This window comes from Sceloporus occidentalis, unplaced genomic scaffold, assembly GCF_023333645.1.
Source record: "Sceloporus occidentalis isolate IW3139 unplaced genomic scaffold, rSceOcc1.0.p SCAF_1, whole genome shotgun sequence".
NCBI lineage: Eukaryota > Metazoa > Chordata > Lepidosauria > Squamata > Phrynosomatidae > Sceloporus > Sceloporus occidentalis.
This window is the reverse complement of record NW_028316981.1, coordinates 274,863,229-274,882,036: the sequence shown is the minus strand read 5'-3', so window position 1 is coordinate 274,882,036 and position 18,808 is coordinate 274,863,229. Positions and strand designations below refer to the sequence as shown.

The 18,808-nt window shown below is 40.8% G+C and overlaps 1 protein-coding gene across 2 annotated transcripts in view; it reads right to left on the bottom strand.

Annotated features, from left to right (window-relative positions):
- The window catches only part of LOC149323898 (occludin-like), a 38,692-nt gene that overhangs the window by 6,962 nt on the left and 12,922 nt on the right, over positions 1 to 18,808 (bottom strand). For both annotated transcript variants that reach the window (XM_089493894.1, XM_089493901.1), the window contains exons 5-7: positions 11,170 to 11,309; positions 4,791 to 4,979; positions 1,389 to 1,560 (exon numbers count right to left, since the gene is read on the bottom strand). In XM_089493894.1, coding sequence (XP_089350020.1) covers positions 1,389 to 1,560; positions 4,791 to 4,979; positions 11,170 to 11,309 — 501 coding nt within the window. The remainder of the gene's footprint in view (positions 1 to 1,388; positions 1,561 to 4,790; positions 4,980 to 11,169; positions 11,310 to 18,808) is intronic.

Genomic DNA, 18,808 nt, shown 5'->3' with positions numbered 1-18,808 from the left:
AGCCTTGTGATCAGCCTTTTTCCAAATCAGGAACTGACCATATGGTCACTTTGACTTCTGAAAAAGGTCTGTGTAGACCTAAAAATTGTGAGTTTTGAAGCTTTGTGGAGACACTATAGCCATTTGACTGAACTGGGAGGAATCACACTTCTTAAGTCCATACGGGCCTAAAGAACATTGAATTGTTTCCTGTTTTGAAAAAAAAGCCTCTACAGACCTAAAGGAGTTACCAAAGTCCAAAACAAATGTGATGAATTGTTTTCAGACTCCGAAATGTGGGAAGGTCCGGTGTGGGATAAAGGGAGCCTCTAACTACTGACAGATGTAACCCCAATCTAAAGGAAACCTTGATTCCTTACGGACATGGATTACAGTTCACAAACTATTTGGGTGTGTTGAGTTAGACACTGGTACATCTAGCCTGCAACATGCACATAGCATAGCTCTATAGTACAGAACAGCCTCTGAACACAAAAAATCCTGGGTTCAGTCTCTATCACCTCCAGCAGCACAAAAAAGTGATCTGTCTGAAACCAAAAGTACCACCAAGGTAAATAATGTTGAGCTTCATAGTCATTTGTTCTGATTCAAGTTAAGACAGTGTCCTTTGTTCCAACAACTCCCCTGCCTCCAACTAAAATGATATTACTAGGCTAGATGAACTAATAGTCTTGCTTTTTCTATTACTAATTTGCAGCTTTGCAAAAAGAACAAGAAAAAGGAATTAGAAATCTGAAGGCTGAAAGCCAGGAACAATTACAGCAAGGCATGAGAGCCACAGCAAGGAGGGACTGAAAATAGTGTTCCATCTTTCTTGACTTTGAAAAGCTGGCTCAAAAACAAATAAGACTGTAATTACTTAATCACAGATTATTCAGAAGAGAAGCCAGCAAACATTGAGGAAAGACACACAGAACTTCCTCAGCAAAGATAAACATAACTGAACATTTTCCATGTTGCTAATTACTATAGTATTTGGTGCTGGCAGAATTAGTTAGAAAGTTCCTCTGATGATTTAACTTCAGCTCGCAGACATCTCAGTCAGCTGGGCCAATGATAAAAAATTCTGGGAACTAAGTCCAAACATCTGGAGGAGCAAAGATTGAGAAACAAGGATGGACAATTTGTGCCAGATTTTATATTGTAAGTATTATCAGCATCACAATCTTAATTTCTAAAAAAAGTTCTGTTTGCTGCTCCCATCCTAAGAAGCTGTTCTGTTTGCTGTTTACATCTCTAAAAAAAATTATGTTGGTTTTTTTAGATGTTCCTTTTAAGCATCAAATCAATCACACATCCAACTGATGGTTATACTGAATTGTCCATTTCCTTGTATGTGATAAGGTGGCGCTTATGTCTATGCAAAATCTTTAAAACGATAGAATTACCCTATATTCCACACTGTCCTCAACATAGTTATCCAGTTCTTTATCAAGACGAGAAAGTTCCTTGCTGATCTCATCCAGCTCTGCTTGTAAACGCTTGTATTCTTGTAGTCCTGCATCGAAGTCTCGCTTGTATGTTTGCCTTTGTTGGTCTGATGATACCGGTGGATATTCTCTGGGTGAAGAGTGATTTAAAATGTCATTTCAGTATAAAGAGAGCAGCTTACTCAACTGCAGGAAGGCCAAACTTTAAAACAACACACCTAGTATTGCTTAGGGAGAAAGAAAATCTAATTCAGTTGGAAACCAAATTAACCTTTCAGTTGTACTCTTTAAACTGTAGAATACCTTACACTAGAACTTTAGTCATGCCTGTAAGAAACTTATTTAGCAGTAAAGAGATGTGATTCCAAATTTTTGAACAGAAAAGAAGCAGTAAATGTTAACTATACAAACTGAAGAATATATTCACTCAATGGGAAAAATAAGCATCATTTTGAATAGTCTTAGGATATAGCTATCTCCAGGGACATATTTCATGCTGACAGCTATTTCTGCAAAACAGCAATACTTTCCATTCAGGATTCACTCCTATATACATTATAGCTTGTATTTAAAATGAATGCTAGTACAGCTTGAGTCTGCATTATCTGTATTCCTTGGGACCAGAGGTGCTTTGGATTTTTGAATACCTATATTTGTATATGTATACATAATGAGATATCTTAGAGTTGACTAAGTCTCAATACAAAATTCATTGATGCTTCATATACGCCTTATACACATAGCCTGAAGGTAGTTTTATACAATTCTTATAATAATTTTGTGCATGAAACAAATAATCAGAAAACAAAGGGGGTCACTGTCTCAGCCACCCATGAAAAAAGTTATGGTTTTTGGAGTATTTTGGATTTTGGAATTTCAGATAAGGGAGACTCAATCTGTATTGTACTACCCTGGTTATATCATGAATGGGAGACCACCAGTGAATACCACATGCTGTAGTATATATTTTAGAGGAAGGAACTGGCAAAACCATCTTTGAATATTCCTTGCCTAAGAAAATCCAACAAAATTCATTGGGTCATCATAAATCAAGAGGCAACTTGAAGACACAGTATTTTATTGAATCCAATTTTATCAAAGGAAATGCACTGATAAACATTCCATTTTCTGCAATCGCAAGGTTTTGAAATCCTAATGTGGCTATTTAAAAAAAAATCTATGAATGAAAATGAACTGGATAGACAACTTAGCAAACTACTTATGGATCTGTATATTATTGTCATTTTGATACTGAGTAACAATTTTGTGAAGCAAACACATTCCCAGAATGTAAACAGCTACAATATTTTCTTTAGAAAAACTTCTACTTCTAGCCGTATCTTTTCACCATGTATAGATGGTCACCCCCAAAGAAATCAAAGGTGAGCATGTGCACCCCACCCCCACAAAGCACATGCATTGTGTTTCTCATAAGGGAAGTGGGCATAAACATGGAAGTTGTCATTGTTTGCTTTAAAAGCAAAGTGAGCTTCATTAGAAGTTCAGCAGCTTAGCAGAAAGAATCAAGTTGCCATAGCTACACATAACTTGCTTAATTGAGTTTTGCTTTCAGCTTATGTAAAGAGTAGCTGAAGTGCATTCTGTCTGTTCCTCTTGAATATTATTCACTGGATACTAGAAGTTTGGAGTCTAAAAGTTACGTTAAGGGACAGTTTAAGTAATTGCAGATTTCATAAACAACGTTAAAGAATAAGAAGACCTAGCTTTGTTTTAGGAGCTGTGATTAGTGTGCAGTCCAACTATCTTAGCCATTTGTCTCTTTTATCAATTCACTTAAATAGTAATAGATTTATTTATATCCCGCCCAATCACAGGGAATTTGGGCAGGTTAATCTATTGCAGTGGTTTCCAACTTGTGCTCTAGGGAGCCCTTAGGGCTCCACCTGCATTTCCCAGGTGCTCCTTGGCCACTCCAGGAAAATGAAGGAAATAAAAATTGAATGAAATTAAAGAATAAGAAACAAAAAAGTAACACTACTCCTAAACACTTGTAAGGCATAGGGTAGCCCTCTTAGGGGCTCTGCCGTAACAAATGATTCTGAAAAGGGCTCCGCAAGTCAAAAAGGTTGGGAACCCCTGATGTATTGAGTGTTTTTTTACTCTCTTTATTACTGAAATGAGAAACATTTCTGCCATCTTTGGTATATTCTTATGGCAAGACCTTGACACATCCATAGACCATGTGAATAAGCATACAGGCAGGGTCGCAAGAGAAGCCAGTTGTTTTGCAAATAATGCTCAGAAGCTGCACTTTCATATGTATATAAAATTTCCAGCTACACCAACTGATTTTTCTCTCACCAACATGCAATAAACTTATCTTGTTATACACAATAAAAACTCATGTAAAATACTTCTACTCAAACTCAGAGAAAGAGTGTTGCTTCTCTCACTCATAGGAAAGATACTGCACCTCATTTCCCAATTAAAATGCTAACTTTCACTAAGAAGTGGATAGCATCCATTTCAGCTGCAGATCTCCAGCCTTTGTTTATTCCACTAATAAAGTAAAGCTGAGGTGTTTGTAACTGCCATCAGTTCTAGATATCATGACCTATGGCAAGTTATTTTATGGAAATTATTTTATTTGTATTTGTTTGTTTGCTTAATATCCTGCTTTTCCTCCTGACATGTGATCACACACAGCTTACCATATAGATTAAAGCTAAATACAGCTAAAAATCAATCAGAATAATAGAAAAACAAGTTTGAAAATCATTACACAAAGCATTCTATTAAAAAGAGCACCTATTTAAAATAATTTAAGCAGACTTAAAACAAACAAACATAAAAGTACAGCACAAACCCATTAGAAGACCTTTCCGTTAATAGCCAAAAGCTTCTATAAATAAAAAGATATTTGTCTGTTGGCAAATGGAAAATGGACAAGATATTACATTTGCCTCCTGTGGGAAGATGTTATATGAAGTCTTCACTCCATGCATCCGATGAAGTAGACTCAGGTCCAAAATACACTGCAGAAATCATCCAGTTTGAGACCGCTTTAACTGCCCTGGCTCAGTGATAGGGAATCCTGGGAACTGTAGTTTATTGTGGTACCAGAGCTCTCTGGCAGAGAAGGCTAAATGTCTCACAAAACTACAGTTCTCAGGATTCCTTAACGTTGAGCCATAGCAATTAAAGCAGTTTCAAACTGGATTATTTCTGCAGTGTGTTTTGGACCTCAGTCTATGAAAGCTTATGCTACAACCTTCTTTCTCTCAGTTAGTCTCAAAGGTGCTACTGATTCCCTTTGCTCTAATGCTGCAATATAAATGCCAATGCCAATGCCAATGCCAATGCCAATGCCAATGCCCAGGCTTGTGGAGCTATCTGTACCTGTCCCAGTCCTCTTCTAGCTCATCACAAGATTCTCCTCCAGTGGTATAATCTCCATCATAGTTATCTGTACTGGTCCTTTTAGGTTTTCCTGCTTTTCCTTTTTGCGTTTGATCCTTAGCTGACCCATTGTAATTGCTGGTGTTGCCATACTGAGACTGCTTTACGGGAACAGTAGCCTCTGGTATCCTATTACAAAATTAAAACAACAACATACATTTGAGATTTCAGGCCAAAGCATCAACAATATATATTAAAACAGAGACAGTATAAAGACAGTAAGCCCAACATAAATGGCCATATGTCACTAGCAGGATGGCACCATAGAACTGCAACTCTTTCTCAGCTAATGGACTCCTCACCTTGGTAACTTAAAGAATAAATGGAAATGCAAATAACCCAACACAGCGATTTTTAATTTAATTTAATTTTTGCACACGAACAAAAGGAGGGCTTGAAAGCATTTGCCATTTAAAAGACTGGAACAGACAATAAATTAATAGTCAAAATGGAAAATGCTAGGCTTCTGGTACCTATGCTTCCAAAATTTTGATAAATTTTACTCACAAGGTTTTAATGAGAGATTCACTTCAAGAATCTAACACTCTGAGGTGCAGATACAAGTGGAGGTGGCTAAATACTATCACTTACTGCTGTCTTTGTCATTGACACCAATCCCAGTACTCACATCCTATGGTAACAAAGTCTAATTACATTCCAGTGAAATGATTTCATATTCCTCACGCCTCCACTTTCTTCCCCTTTCTCTCGTGTCATCTTCAAGTAGCTTTTTTGGGCCAGGGCAGATGAGAATTCTCAGGGCAGCCACATATTAAAATTAAATATTCTTATGAAATTTTGTCTGGCCCCTCACAAAACAATTCCTGTTTCAAAGGCATGAGATGCCTGCATTCAACTGGAATAATATTCACTTATTTAGGTGACCTTCCAGCTACTGCCCAAGGGACATCCATACATAAAGCAAGGAATTAGCATGTCATCTTAAGGCTAAAACCAATGTGTGGGCTCCATGTTTTTGCCATTGTTATTACAATCCTGTAACACCTATCTGAGGTCCCAACTGAATACAACAGGGTTGCTTTTTAACTTTTAAATTGCTTGCTCAGTTAAAAGGCAATCTTGTTGAATTCAGTGGACTTGATTCTCAGCTAAGAGTTACAGGCTCACAGCTACAGTACTTGACACTGTTCTGCACTTCTGTGGGAGTTCAAAGACAGCTGGCTTCTCCCCTCTTTTGCTCCAATGTGGATGGAGAGTGCATGGCTATCCAGCCCCAAAACAACCAATTTCACCCCTACTCTCCAACTTCAAGCTTGTGAGGATGTGTGTGGAGCTTCCTCCCATCACTGCAGTGAATCCTTCAAAACTCGCTGAAGAATTATCCCCTCCCCATTTATTTGAATGTTAGAGAACAAGCCTGAAGTTCTAAAATGTCCGTCATGTCATATCTGGGTGATTTATTATTTGTTCCTTTAACTGAAAAAATTCCTAGATGATTGAGAGACTTTCAACAGTGGAAATGAAGATGCTCTAACCTGGAATGAATGCCTTCTAAGTGCTGTTAATGTAGTCAATTTTTTCAGCTGAATGCCTATTCTAAGTAAATAAATAATAATAATAATAAAAATTTTATTTATATACCACCCTTCTACAAATCAGGGCGGTGTACAGCATTCCACAAAATACAATACATAAAAATACATTCAGATTAAAATCCGATAAAACATTCCAGCCAGCATGCCACTACTGACATAAAGAAGAGAGTGAGGTTATTCGAGGCTCGCATCGGGGTATGCCTGTTTGAATAGAAAGGTCTTCAGCCCCTTTTTGAACTGGGCCAGGGAGGTGGCCGAGCGGAGCTCAATGGGCAAAGAGTTCCAGAGGTTGGGGGCCGAGGTGGTGAAGGCCCTCTTGGAAGTAGAAACTAACCTGGCCCCTGGAACCCTTAGCAACTGTTGCCCAGATGTTCTGAGTGTGCGGGGCGGATTGTATGGAGAGAGGCGGTCCTCAAGGTACCCTGGACCCAAGCCATTTAGGGCTTTATAGGTAATAACCAACACCTTGTATTGCGCCCGGAAGCGAATAGGCAGCCAGTGCAACTCCTTAAGCACTGGTGTTATATGACTGGTTCCGGGTATGCCAGTAACCAGTCGGGCTGCCATATTCTGCACTAATTGTAGCTTCCGGGTATGGTACAAGGGTTGCCCCATGTAGAGCGTGTTGCAGAAATCCAAGCGAGAGGTTACCAGAGCATGTACTACAGTTTCAAGGTCCCCCTGGCCCAGGTAGGGACGCAGCTGGCGTATCAGCCGAAGCTGATAGCAGGTGCTCCTGACAGTCGCATCCACCTGAGATGTAAGGTGGAGCAACGAGTCAAGGAGCACCCCCAGACTGCGTACTGAGTCCTTCACAGGAAGAGTGATCCCGTTCAGGACAGGTGGAACCACTGCCGTTCCCGGGCCAGGAGAACCTATCACAAGCACCTCCGTTTTCTCTGGATTCAGGCTGAGTCTGTTTTCCCTCATCCAGCCCATTACCGACTCCAGACAGGCCACGAGAGGAGAGATGCCATCCCCGGTCACTGCATCAGTCGGAGACATAGAGAAGACTATTTGGGTGTCATCAGCGTATTGATAACCCCGCGCCCCATGACTCCGGATGATCTCTCCCAGCAGTTTCATGTAAATGTTGAAAAGCATGGGAGACAGAATGGCTCCTTGAGGGACCCCAGATGTAAGGGCCCTCTTATCGGAGCACACGTCTCCCAGCTGCACCATCTAGAACCTCCCAGAGAGGTAGGATCGGAACCACTGGAGCGCAGTGCCCCCGATTCCCACCTCTGCCAGGCGCTCCAGAAGGATACCATGGCCTATGGTATCGAAAGCCGCTGAGATGTCCAAGAGCACTAACAGGGACACGCTACCCCTGTCAATGCCCAGACGGAGGTCATCGACCAAGGCGACCATAGCAGTCTCAACCCCGTAGCCCGCCCGAAAGCCGGTTTGAAATGGGTCTAGATAATCCGTTTCATCCAAGATCGATTGAAGCTGGATTGCAACCGCCCTCTCGATCACCTTCCCCAAAAATGGCAATAGCGAAACTGGCCGATAATTATTATGCATCAGGGGGTCGAGGGAGGGCTTTTTAAGCAGAGGTTTTACTATGGCCAATTTTAAGCTTGATGGAAATTGCCCGTCCCTCAAGGATGTATTAATGATCCGGTGTAACAATGAAGTTACCACCGGTACCCCCTGAGCCGCTAGCCATGAGGGACAGGGATCGAGAGAGCAAGTTGTCTTCCGAACACTTCTAAGGATCTTGTCCACATCATCGGTACTAACAGACTCAGTTTAATAGATCCAGTTTAATAGAGTCCACGGAGGCTCTGGATACCTCTTCTCTAGGCTCTGCTCTAATGCTGACATTAAGACCTTTGCTTATCCGAGAGGTTTTATCCGTGAAGAAGTTATTAAATTGGTCACAGCAGGCCTTAGAAGGTTCAAGGATCTGGTTCGGGGCAGGAGGGAGCTGAGTTAGCTCCCTGACCACCCTGAACAACTCTGCTGGACGTGAGTCCGTGGACACAACACGAGCAGCATAGAACGAATTCTTAGCTGCTCGTATCGCCTCTCCATAGTCCTCCAAAAGGCAGTCTAGGAGAGCCTTGTCGGCTAAGCGCAGGTGTTTCCGCCAGCGGTGCTCTAGCCGTTGCAGCACCCGCTTCCTCGCCCGGAGATCTTCCGTATACCAGGGCTTCCGTTTGGAAGCAGGCCTGAGAGGGCGCTTGGGAGCGATACTGTGTATAGCCCTGGAGAGACCGGTATCCCAGATACCAGTCAGGGCATCAACAGACTCGCCGTCATTTCCAACCATGTGCCCCTCTAGGGCTTCCTGGAACCTTTTGGGTTCCATCAGCCTTCGAGGGTGGACCATTCTAATAGGTCCACCACCCCCGGGAGGGATCTGGGTAGAAGCCTTGACTTTCGCCTCCACCAGGAAATGATCCGTCCATGACACGGCAGAAATATTAGTTATTTCCGCCCACGGATTTTCCGTATCCGTACAAAAGACCAGATCGAGTGTATTACCCGCAAAATGTGTTGGACCCGAAACCAATTGGGACAGGCCCATGGCTGCCATGGTATCCATGAATTCCCGAGCCGCACCAGGTGGAATATAGTTGGCCGCGAAGGGGATGTTGAAATCACCCAGGACAAGTAGCCTGGGTGTTTCCAGCATCAGCTCCGAGACCAACTGTGTCAGCTCATTAAGGGAGTCTGTTAGCGCACAGGGTGGCTGATACACCAACAAAATCCCTAGACTGTCCCTGGTATTTTATTCAGCACAGGGCCTGGTAACTTTAATAAAGCCTCACTAGAGCAAAGTGCCCTCATTCTTTCTATTCTTGAGAACTGAAATGTTGCAATGAAGATGTGAAGCATATGCCACACCTTTTAAAATAGGTGGTTGTCAACTTTGACAACTATTCATTACAGTGCTATTTTATGTAAATGGTACACCAGCTCCATTCTTTTTTATTTATAAACATAATTAACAGGTTTAGTTATGAGTGTCTTTCAAAACCAAGTCCTAAAGATAAAAAGGCAAGCCACAGAAAATTCACATGCCTCCAGATCATCACTTCTGTAGAACTACTCTTGAAACTACAATGAAAATGTGCTACAAGGAAACAGACAAATAATAGCCATCACTTGTAAGAAATACTCAGTGAATAACTGCAACACTGGAAAAATCAATAAGGCAAGCTGTCTTTCCAAATAGTAAAGTCAGGAAACATCGCAAGGAGACATTTCTCAAATATGTGCATGTGCAAAGGATAAATTGCCTTTCTCAGGTCACTATGTTGAATATTATTCAAACAGGCCTAAGGTGATCATGGCTGTCATTTAAGAGTTCTTACAAATATTCTTCTATTCTCAAGAATTTAGGAGAAAATTAACAAAATCTCAAGTTTAGATATGGGGAAACAGATGATCATCCCACACTTTTCTTAAAAATTCTCAGGCACAATTTTAGAGCCAACTTCAGATTTCAATAAACTTAATGCTTTCTGTTCTTGTCACTTTTGTCATATATTTCCATTAATATTAAAGTGCAGGTGAAGTGCTTAGCCAAATCGATGCAACTAAAGAAAAATATGTCCAATACATTAAGTCTGCAATATTACACACACTGAGAGAAAAAGTACTACAGAACTCAGTATGACTTACATCTGAGTAGTCATGCATACGTTTATACTGTAGGTATTGTGTTCACCTACTAGGTTATCAACATGCTGATTAGCTATTATTCAAATACTGGTTATCCTTACACAAACACTTATTATTAAGATACCAGAAAATACCACATGAAAAAAAAATGGTGTAACCAAGAAACCATACTTTCAAAAGCATAGCATCTTTGTTTGTTCTTAAAGTGCTCATATGTTCTGTACATGCTTATCACTATGCTTATCAGTAAATCTACACATCTTAGAAAATGTACTGCAGTACATAGCATTCATAATTAGCTATGCTTTACTTTGGGAGAAGTAAAAACAAAAACAAATAAACAGCTATTCAAGTCTCTGATCAAACATCTAACTAGTGAAACCTGCACTAGCATATCTCAAAAGCAAAAGTAATTAACCGTGAGTTTTAACAGGTGGTTTTAAAAAACAGTGATTTTAAAAAACACTCTACTGTTGTTGTTGTTATTACTACTACTACTATCTGCTTGGCTTGACTATATACAGGTATAATAGTTCCTTCTTCTACTTCCTCACATTTGAAGCATAAATCCTGTACTTCAGCCAATCCCAGGAATAACCATGATCAACACTGCCACTAACATAGCATTTACCTATAATTGGAACTAATCAGGGTATCAAGTTAAAACATGATTCAGAATCAACTTTGAGTCAGATTCTGGTTTGATCCCTACTCCTGCTGCAAGCTCTCTGCAATCCAGACTCATTCAAGCTGTATCATTCCCCTCTCTTCTAGCCTCATGCACATATGCACACAGCACCAACAATATAGCAACATACCCTGGTTGTTGGGGTATATGGAGCTGAGCACATGCTCTCAGGTGGTGAGTGGGACTGGACATTCAGGCAGAGGCAAACCTAACTGCACCCCCTTATTGCTTCACCCAGGGTTGACCACACCCACAACACCATGCTTGGTATACCATTGTGATGGAAAGACTTGATGAAGCAAGAGTAGTTCATGCTCCCTAAGGCTGGAATGAGAAAGGAAGCAACTAATATTACAGCCTTCCCCAGACTCTGCTTAGCTCTAATCTCACAATGACCTCCTGTTGTATTGTGTCTGTTCCATCAGTACAGTGTACTTACGGAGTAGCTCTGTAGCTATTGTCACTGTAGACCCGATGTGCAGGAGCATCAGAAACTGAGTAACCTGCAGAACTAGGAACCCGGTCAGGATAGTCGGTGACTGGCATTGGTACTCCTGGCTCTGCATTTACTTTTTTCACCTGCAAGAACATATACATGTTAAATTAAAGATAAAAGCATAACATTGAACAGGATATTATCATTCCAGAGCTGAATAATGTCTTCACATTTTAATGGGTGGGATTTCAGATTCTTCAATGTCACAAACTTTTGTCAGAAGAGACCTTCCTGCTGGTATTAAATGAAAACATTAACCCTCTGCACCTTCTTCAGTAGACCTCTTCCTACACAACTTCACTAATGAACAGGAGGATTGCTATCAGCCTTTCACAGGGTAAGTAATATGCAATTTCACTTAGATACAATTAATTGGTTTTCCTGTTGCCAATACTTTGTACCAAGTTAACTGATTCAAAAGTCCATCTAAGAGTACAAGTCAACATCAAGCAATAAACTATGGAATTTGCTATCAGAAGATGTGAAGATAGCCAACTTAGACAGCTTTCAAAAGTGATTAGATGAATTACTGTAGGTGGAGATAAAGCTATCCATGACTGCTAGCCATCATCCAAACAGCCACATTTTGTGGTGGTTTGAATGGTCATTGTTTTTAAATCACAGATTTTTTTTTAAAAAAAATATGTGGCTGTCTGGAAGCTTCAGGGGCTATAAGCCTGGTCCCCAGGTGCTGCATGTGACTCATAGGCTACATTTTTCCTACCTATAATTTGCAAACACAGTGCACCTGCACCATGCATGGATGTATTTTACGCAGCTTCCAGCTTATACGGAAGCCGCTTGGGGAGGGAAACAATGGCGCTCACTTCTGCCACATGCACGCACCCTATTATTTCCTATGGGGCTCGAGCATAGGTAGATTTTTCCTTATATGGGGGGATCTGGAATGGATCCACCACATAAGGAGAGGGCCCACTGTGCTGTATACCGGCTCAATCACTTCTGATCATTCCTGCCTCACTGGTTTATTTACTGCAACATCCAAACCATTCCCCAATAAACCACTAAAACCAATAGTAAACTATGGACAGTTTCTCTGGTTTCCCAGAGAAGCCAGAGTGCAAGGGAGAAGCCAGAGTGCAAGGTTCAAAGGGTCATGATAAACTACAGAGGAAGGTCCGTTGTTAGTCTAGTTATTCCTGCTTGCAGAAGGTGTACTCAAAACAACAGCATGTTGCCACATTCATGACAATCCAGAGTTCTCCAGGATTTGACCTTATTATGATGTTTCAGTGCACTCAATTAAGTCAACCTGTAGTGACTCTTGTGTATTTATTGATGTAATAGAGCCTGAGAATTTCAGTAACACACCCAGAAAAGAGTTCCACACCAGGAAACTTCCTTCTTGATTCAACGTGTAGAAAAGAACCAGTGCAAGATTTTGGTCACATTCTCTACCACACAGCAGTATGTGAAATAGCAGGCTGTTTCCCACACTATGGGGCTATAACCATGAATGATGGTAGTCACTGTTGGTCCCAACAAACTCACGCTCTTAATTCTGGAAGGGGTACATGGGGAACAAGGTTAACAATCAACTGGCACTGCTCTAAATTATTACTGCATTAAAACTGGGCAGAAAACCAGCAATAACTCAGCCATCCGAACACAACTGGCTAATCACTGAACTGCCGTTTAGATGCCAGCTGAAACATTTCTTCAGCTTTTGGTGCACAGGCAAGCTCAAGTCCTTTATTTATCTCTTGATTTTTGTTGATGTTTTTTGTGTATTTTATAATGTGTCTGCTATTTTAAATTTTAATGGGTTTTGCATGTTTTTAATGGTTTTTGCATGTTGTGTTTTGTGGGCTTTTAGCCACTATGGGTTTATTGGGAGAAAGGACATAAATAAATAAATAAATACCCGAACAAGCTTGTCTTACAAGTGAAATCAGCTAGTTGAAAATATTCTCAAGAACAGGCACATTTTTACTTGTCAACAAAAAGCTATCATTAAGAAAGCCAGGAGGCCCACCTTGGGAAACACATTCCACAGGGAAGGCTCAACTTTACACCCTCATCAGCTTCACCCAAGAGAACCTGTCCAAGCAAAATCCAGTTGTCTTTTACTTGAATGACTGTTTTCAGGCCCAGGATTGAGGGGCCCTGAGGAGATTGCTTTTGGTCATTTCAGCTTACTTGTAGGCAGATGAACTGCTGCCCATCATGATGATAATGGTGGTGAATGGAGTTGTAAGCCATGCATTTAGAATGGATGACCCACTCAAAGTCTGGGCACACAGGCCAGAGCTTCTGACTATCCTGGTTTCAAGACAGCCATCTGTGAACTGGAGATTAGAAGCAGCATGGCAAAAGTAATATTGGCCTGATTTAAATGGGCCTTTTTCACCGCCCCATCATATGCTAGGGGTTGGCTGTCCATACCGGCCTCACCCCTAGCACGTGACGGGGGTGTCAAAATGGCAGTGCCCTGTACATATGGGCGCTGTCATTTTGATGCGATAGACGCGTAGCGTCTGCACGTCACATGGCGCTTGCGACATCACGAGTGTGCCATTTGTGCACTTGGGTGTCGCAAGTGCAACGCAAAAAGAACCCGCTTTTTGCTGGTTCTTTTTCCGCCGCCGGGAAGCCTCACCGTTTGGAGGCTGAGGCTTCCCGCCGGCGGAAATGGAGGCGGCAGCAGACTGCCCTTTTTGGGCAGTCTGTATCCTGCCATAGTTACTCATAGCAAGTTAATTTTTTTGGTAACAAGGGCACAATTACCAGTAAGTTCTTTTTCACAAGAAATAGGAGGAGGGGAAATGGTACAGCAGAAGTGTAATTAGTGGTAGTGGGGTGTAATCAGTAGCACTTTCTAGTTATGTTAAATGTTACACTTAAAAGGCATTTTTAGAAACATTTTGACATGGAATCTTCATGTTTTATGCCATGCTGGTTTAGAAAAATAAAAACAAAAAACTAGCATGTAATATACTGAATAACATTTACATCTTACCCTTTAAACACTGTAACAAGCTGAAACAATGGAGTACTATTCAAACAACTGTAATTAGTAAGAACAAATTACTTAAAAAGTAACTTTCCATGCTCTGGTCCTTGCCACAGACAGCTGCCATTTACTTGCCCCAATATACTGAGTGCCTACAACGGGCCATCTGCCACATCAAAATACTTCTGAGTTAGATTGTATGTGAGGCAGCTTCTGCCCAGACAGGACACCTGAGGGCAATGCCCAGGATACTATACTCAAGAACATGCCAGAAGAGTTTCTAGGAGCAACATGTTCACATACTCAGGAATGTTTGTCCCAAGGTGCCATAATTTGGAAATTCTAGGTAATGTCATAAGTATAGCATAGGTGGAGACATCCATCCTGGTGTGACCTCCTGCTAAGCAGTCAATACCATTTCTGGGTGAGGCAGTATCTGCACAGCACAGGTATCAATCATACTAAGGATAAAATTTTAAGGTTGTGACAGAGCACACATGCTTCTCTAATGTGAAACTTGTTTTTCTGTAGAATGTACCATAAAAAGAATATTTTATGCACAAAAAAGAATACTGTTCATATAGAGATCAACAATAATCTTTCTTTATAACAGTTAAGAGAGTTGGCAACTAGGGTAGGTCAGGGGTCACATTGGCCCAAACCCACCAGGGACTGCACCTCTACCACATTTTCCCTTTAAAACAGGACTCGCATAATTGGTTAAGAAGCAGATTAGTGCTCTCTAAGGGGCTTCTTAACCAAGTATGTGAGTCCTGTTTTAAAGGGGAAATGCTGCTATTAGAGATCAAATGCTGATTTTTTTGGCTGCAAATTTGGTATTAGTGTGCAGCCCTTGGTCGATTTGGGTCAATGTGATCCATGACCCATCCTAATTGCCCACTCCTCTTAATTGTTATAAAGGAAGATTATTGTTGGTCTCTATATGAACAGTATTCTTTTTGTGAAGAAAACAAGTCTGTTTGTCATTGAGGGACATGAAGGAAGAAAGGGAAAATAGCACTAATAAAGATGAAATGCCATTTTCATCCATATGCCATTTATTTTTATTGTGGCTGCACCACCCAAGAAACTAGTATAACAAACTTCGTAAAAGACTGTTTTATTCTATGACTGCACCTAAACCTCAGCGTTATAGTCCTGACAGTCAACTTCATACCTGTGTGTCTTCCCTTTAGACAGGGAAAAGGGGAGAGAGCAGCTTAACTGGTTTTTCAGGCTTTACCTGGGCATTTACAAAAGCCTTTTCCAAAGGAAAAGGAGGCAATGATTGTTATTTTTTTTTTTGCATTCTCCCATTTATTCCATGTGCCACTACTAGCATTCACAGCCGCGGCCCCCACGCTCTGGAACAACTTACCGGAAGAGATCCGTCTCATCACCACTTTAGAAGCCTTTAAGAAGGCACTTAAGATGGATCTCTTCCGGCGGGCCTATCCACCTGATCTTTTATAGTGGATCTTTTTACACCTGATTCAACAGTACAGAAACAGTCAACGATTGATTGTATTGATTGTATGACTGTACTGCATCTCGGAGTGTTTTAATTGATTATTTTATGTATTATGGTATTGTGTAATTGTATTTTTTTATTTTATTGGTTGTAATCACACCTCGACCCGCAGGGAGAGGTGGGAAATATAAATAAATTTTTATTATTATTATTATTATTATTATTATTATTATTATTATTATTATTATGATGATGTCAAATAACCTTTGGTTAAAATTCTCCAGAAGCTTTAAATTTTGATAAGGAGTTGCCAAATGGCACAACTGTTTATAGTCATAGCAAGTCTTATTAGTCATGTTTTGCATGCCACAGTACAAGAAGCAGGATTCAACTACTGACATCAAACACCAGCTGAGAACTGCTGGCTTTGGCCATCACTCTTCCTCCTAAGGAGGCAAAGCAGTGCACTGGGGAGGGAGGATCCCAGGTTATCTCTGATCAAAGGTAACAACAGAGACATTTCTCCCCCCCCCCCCCCCAGCCAATGGGGCAGTAGCCTGCCAAAGGGGTGGGTAATCCAGACCCTCCATGGGACAATTTAAGCCAAAGGGTAAGTGGTCAGCCCTCCAAGGTGTGGATTACCTGGGGCAGCAAATTCCACATTCTGGGCACCACTATCAGGTCCAGCCTTTCTCATGTTCCTGTCAATAGTGCCTGATCTTTCAAGTAGATTGCAGACTCTTCCAAAACAGACTACAGTAATACTTGTTACTGGATTAACAGGCTTCCTGTGCAAAGAGTAATCTAGCCTCATATGGTTTGTCAAACAACATTCTGATACAGTTGGCCATAGTTCACAAAAGCTCATGCTATAATAAATTTGTTAGTGTAAAGGTGCTACAGGACGATTGATTCTTGTTGATTTAACCTCCACCCAAGACCATTTTCAGAACCTCCTTGACATGAGAAACTGCTAAGACAGACACAGCAGCTTACCCTGCCCTGTGGTTACACATATTGTTAAGCACCAAGGGAGGCAACCTATTTGTGGGACACTGAGCAGAAGCCCAATGCCACCACCTTCTGAAATCTACTAGATCTGAAATCTAATACCAGAGACACCCTAAGATTATAGTCCCAACCTAAAAATCCACAATTACACTACAATCAGCAGCAATGACAGTCAGCAGAACAGAAATTCAAATATAGAATGATAGGGTAGTTTTTGTAAAACTGAGCAAGGAAGCACATTATTGTACCATATTAAGCCACTAAGTTTACTTTGTCAATCACAGTGAGGGGCTCCCATACAGCCTTCATCATTCCCCTGTCCACAAACAACACAGCAGTGACATCATCCTCAGTGGAAAAAGCAGGTACCAGATTTCTTAAGGAAGCAAGCAGGGATATGAAGAAACCCCAGAAACTTCCTACTGTCCAGAAAGCACAGTTCTGTTCGTGAAATGCCAAGTTTGAATCCTATTGTTAGTCCAACTGGAAAAGATCCTTTGAATCAAAGGGATTTACCTATACTTATCCTTCAAAAATAATAATAAATAAATCATTTATTTCTAGCCCGCCGTTCCATGAGATCAAGGCAGGTTACAACATCATAGAGCAACAAACGATAAATATCAACAACTGAGTCAGCAGGTCTACTCAAGTTGGGACAAATCAATAGGATATTGACTGAAGCATCCGCATTAACTGAGCTATTCTGTAGATGCAAGAAGGTTGCCTTCCCATTTTCCTGTGAGTTAGAAGATAAGTTTTATGGATCAGACAGAGGAGTGGAGTGCATCCATTTTGTGTGTAGACAAAACATATGCTCCAGGTACTGTCATTTGGGAAGTTCTGTACTAGAGAAATATATATTGGAAGAACAAATAGCTAGGGTGTGTTTATACAGAAAGTACTAAAAAGAATGTTTTCAGCACTGACAATGGACTTTGCTGCATCATTTACTAATGTCACTGCATTATCACACTAGCGGGTAACGTGATTTAAATGAGAGTTAAACTAGAAAAAAACAAGAAATGCCTGAAGTTTATCACACAACATTTTCTGGTTTTCTCTAGTTTAACTCTTGTTTAAATTCCATTTGCCCACTAGTGTGATAAAGCAGTCAGTTATTTAGTAAAGCAGCTTCAGCCACCACAGTATAATGGTTTGAATACTGGACTACGACCCTGGGAGACCAGGGTTCAAATCCCTGCTTAGCCATGAAAACCCACTAGGGGACTTTGGACAAGTAATACTCTCTCAGCTTCATAGGAAGGCAAAGACAAACCTCCTCTAAACAAATCTTGCCAAGAAAACCTGTGATAGGGTTGTCAGAAGCTGGAAATGACTTGAAGGCACACAACAACAACAACATTTCAGTTTATCATAATCCCATTGATTATATTTTCTTCAAATGTACACACACACACCATACAAAAGTCAGCAGCCTGTTTTTTTTAAACTAATTAAAAAAATTATTCAATTATCCAGTGAATCCAAAGCACTGTACTAATAGAAATATAGTCCTTCTGACCTTCAGGAAAATAAAACAAAAGCAATTTAGCTTATTTGTTGACCAAGGGCATACTCCATTAGCTGTATCAATCTTGCAAATTACAATCATATTAGCATCCACAACATTTGCACTTTAGCCAAGAGCAGGAATCTTGTAGCACTGAATGTGGCCAAGAAGATATTTGTTGTTTTCTGTGGGTTTTTCAGGCTATGTGGCCATGTTCTAGAAGAGTTTATTCCTGATGTTTCGCCAGCATCTGTGGCTGGCATCTTCTGTTCTTGTCAGGAATAAACTCTTCTAGAACATGGCCACATAGCCCGAAAAACCCACAAAAAACTATGGATGCCGGCCACGAAAGACTTCGACTTCACAAGATATTTGCTGTTGTGTGCCTTCAAGTCGTTTCCGAGTTATGGCAACCCTAAGGAATTACAACATACAAATCAATGTGGGTATAAACAGAACTATTTTCCTCAACAGGGAGTTAAATGAGAAAGTTGACCTCCTGTCTGCATAACTGAAAACTATATGATCTCTGTTCTAAAAAGACTGAAATAGAACATGAAGCTGCAGAAGTCCAGTGGCTCAGCATTCATTCTAACAGACATATCTAAAGCTA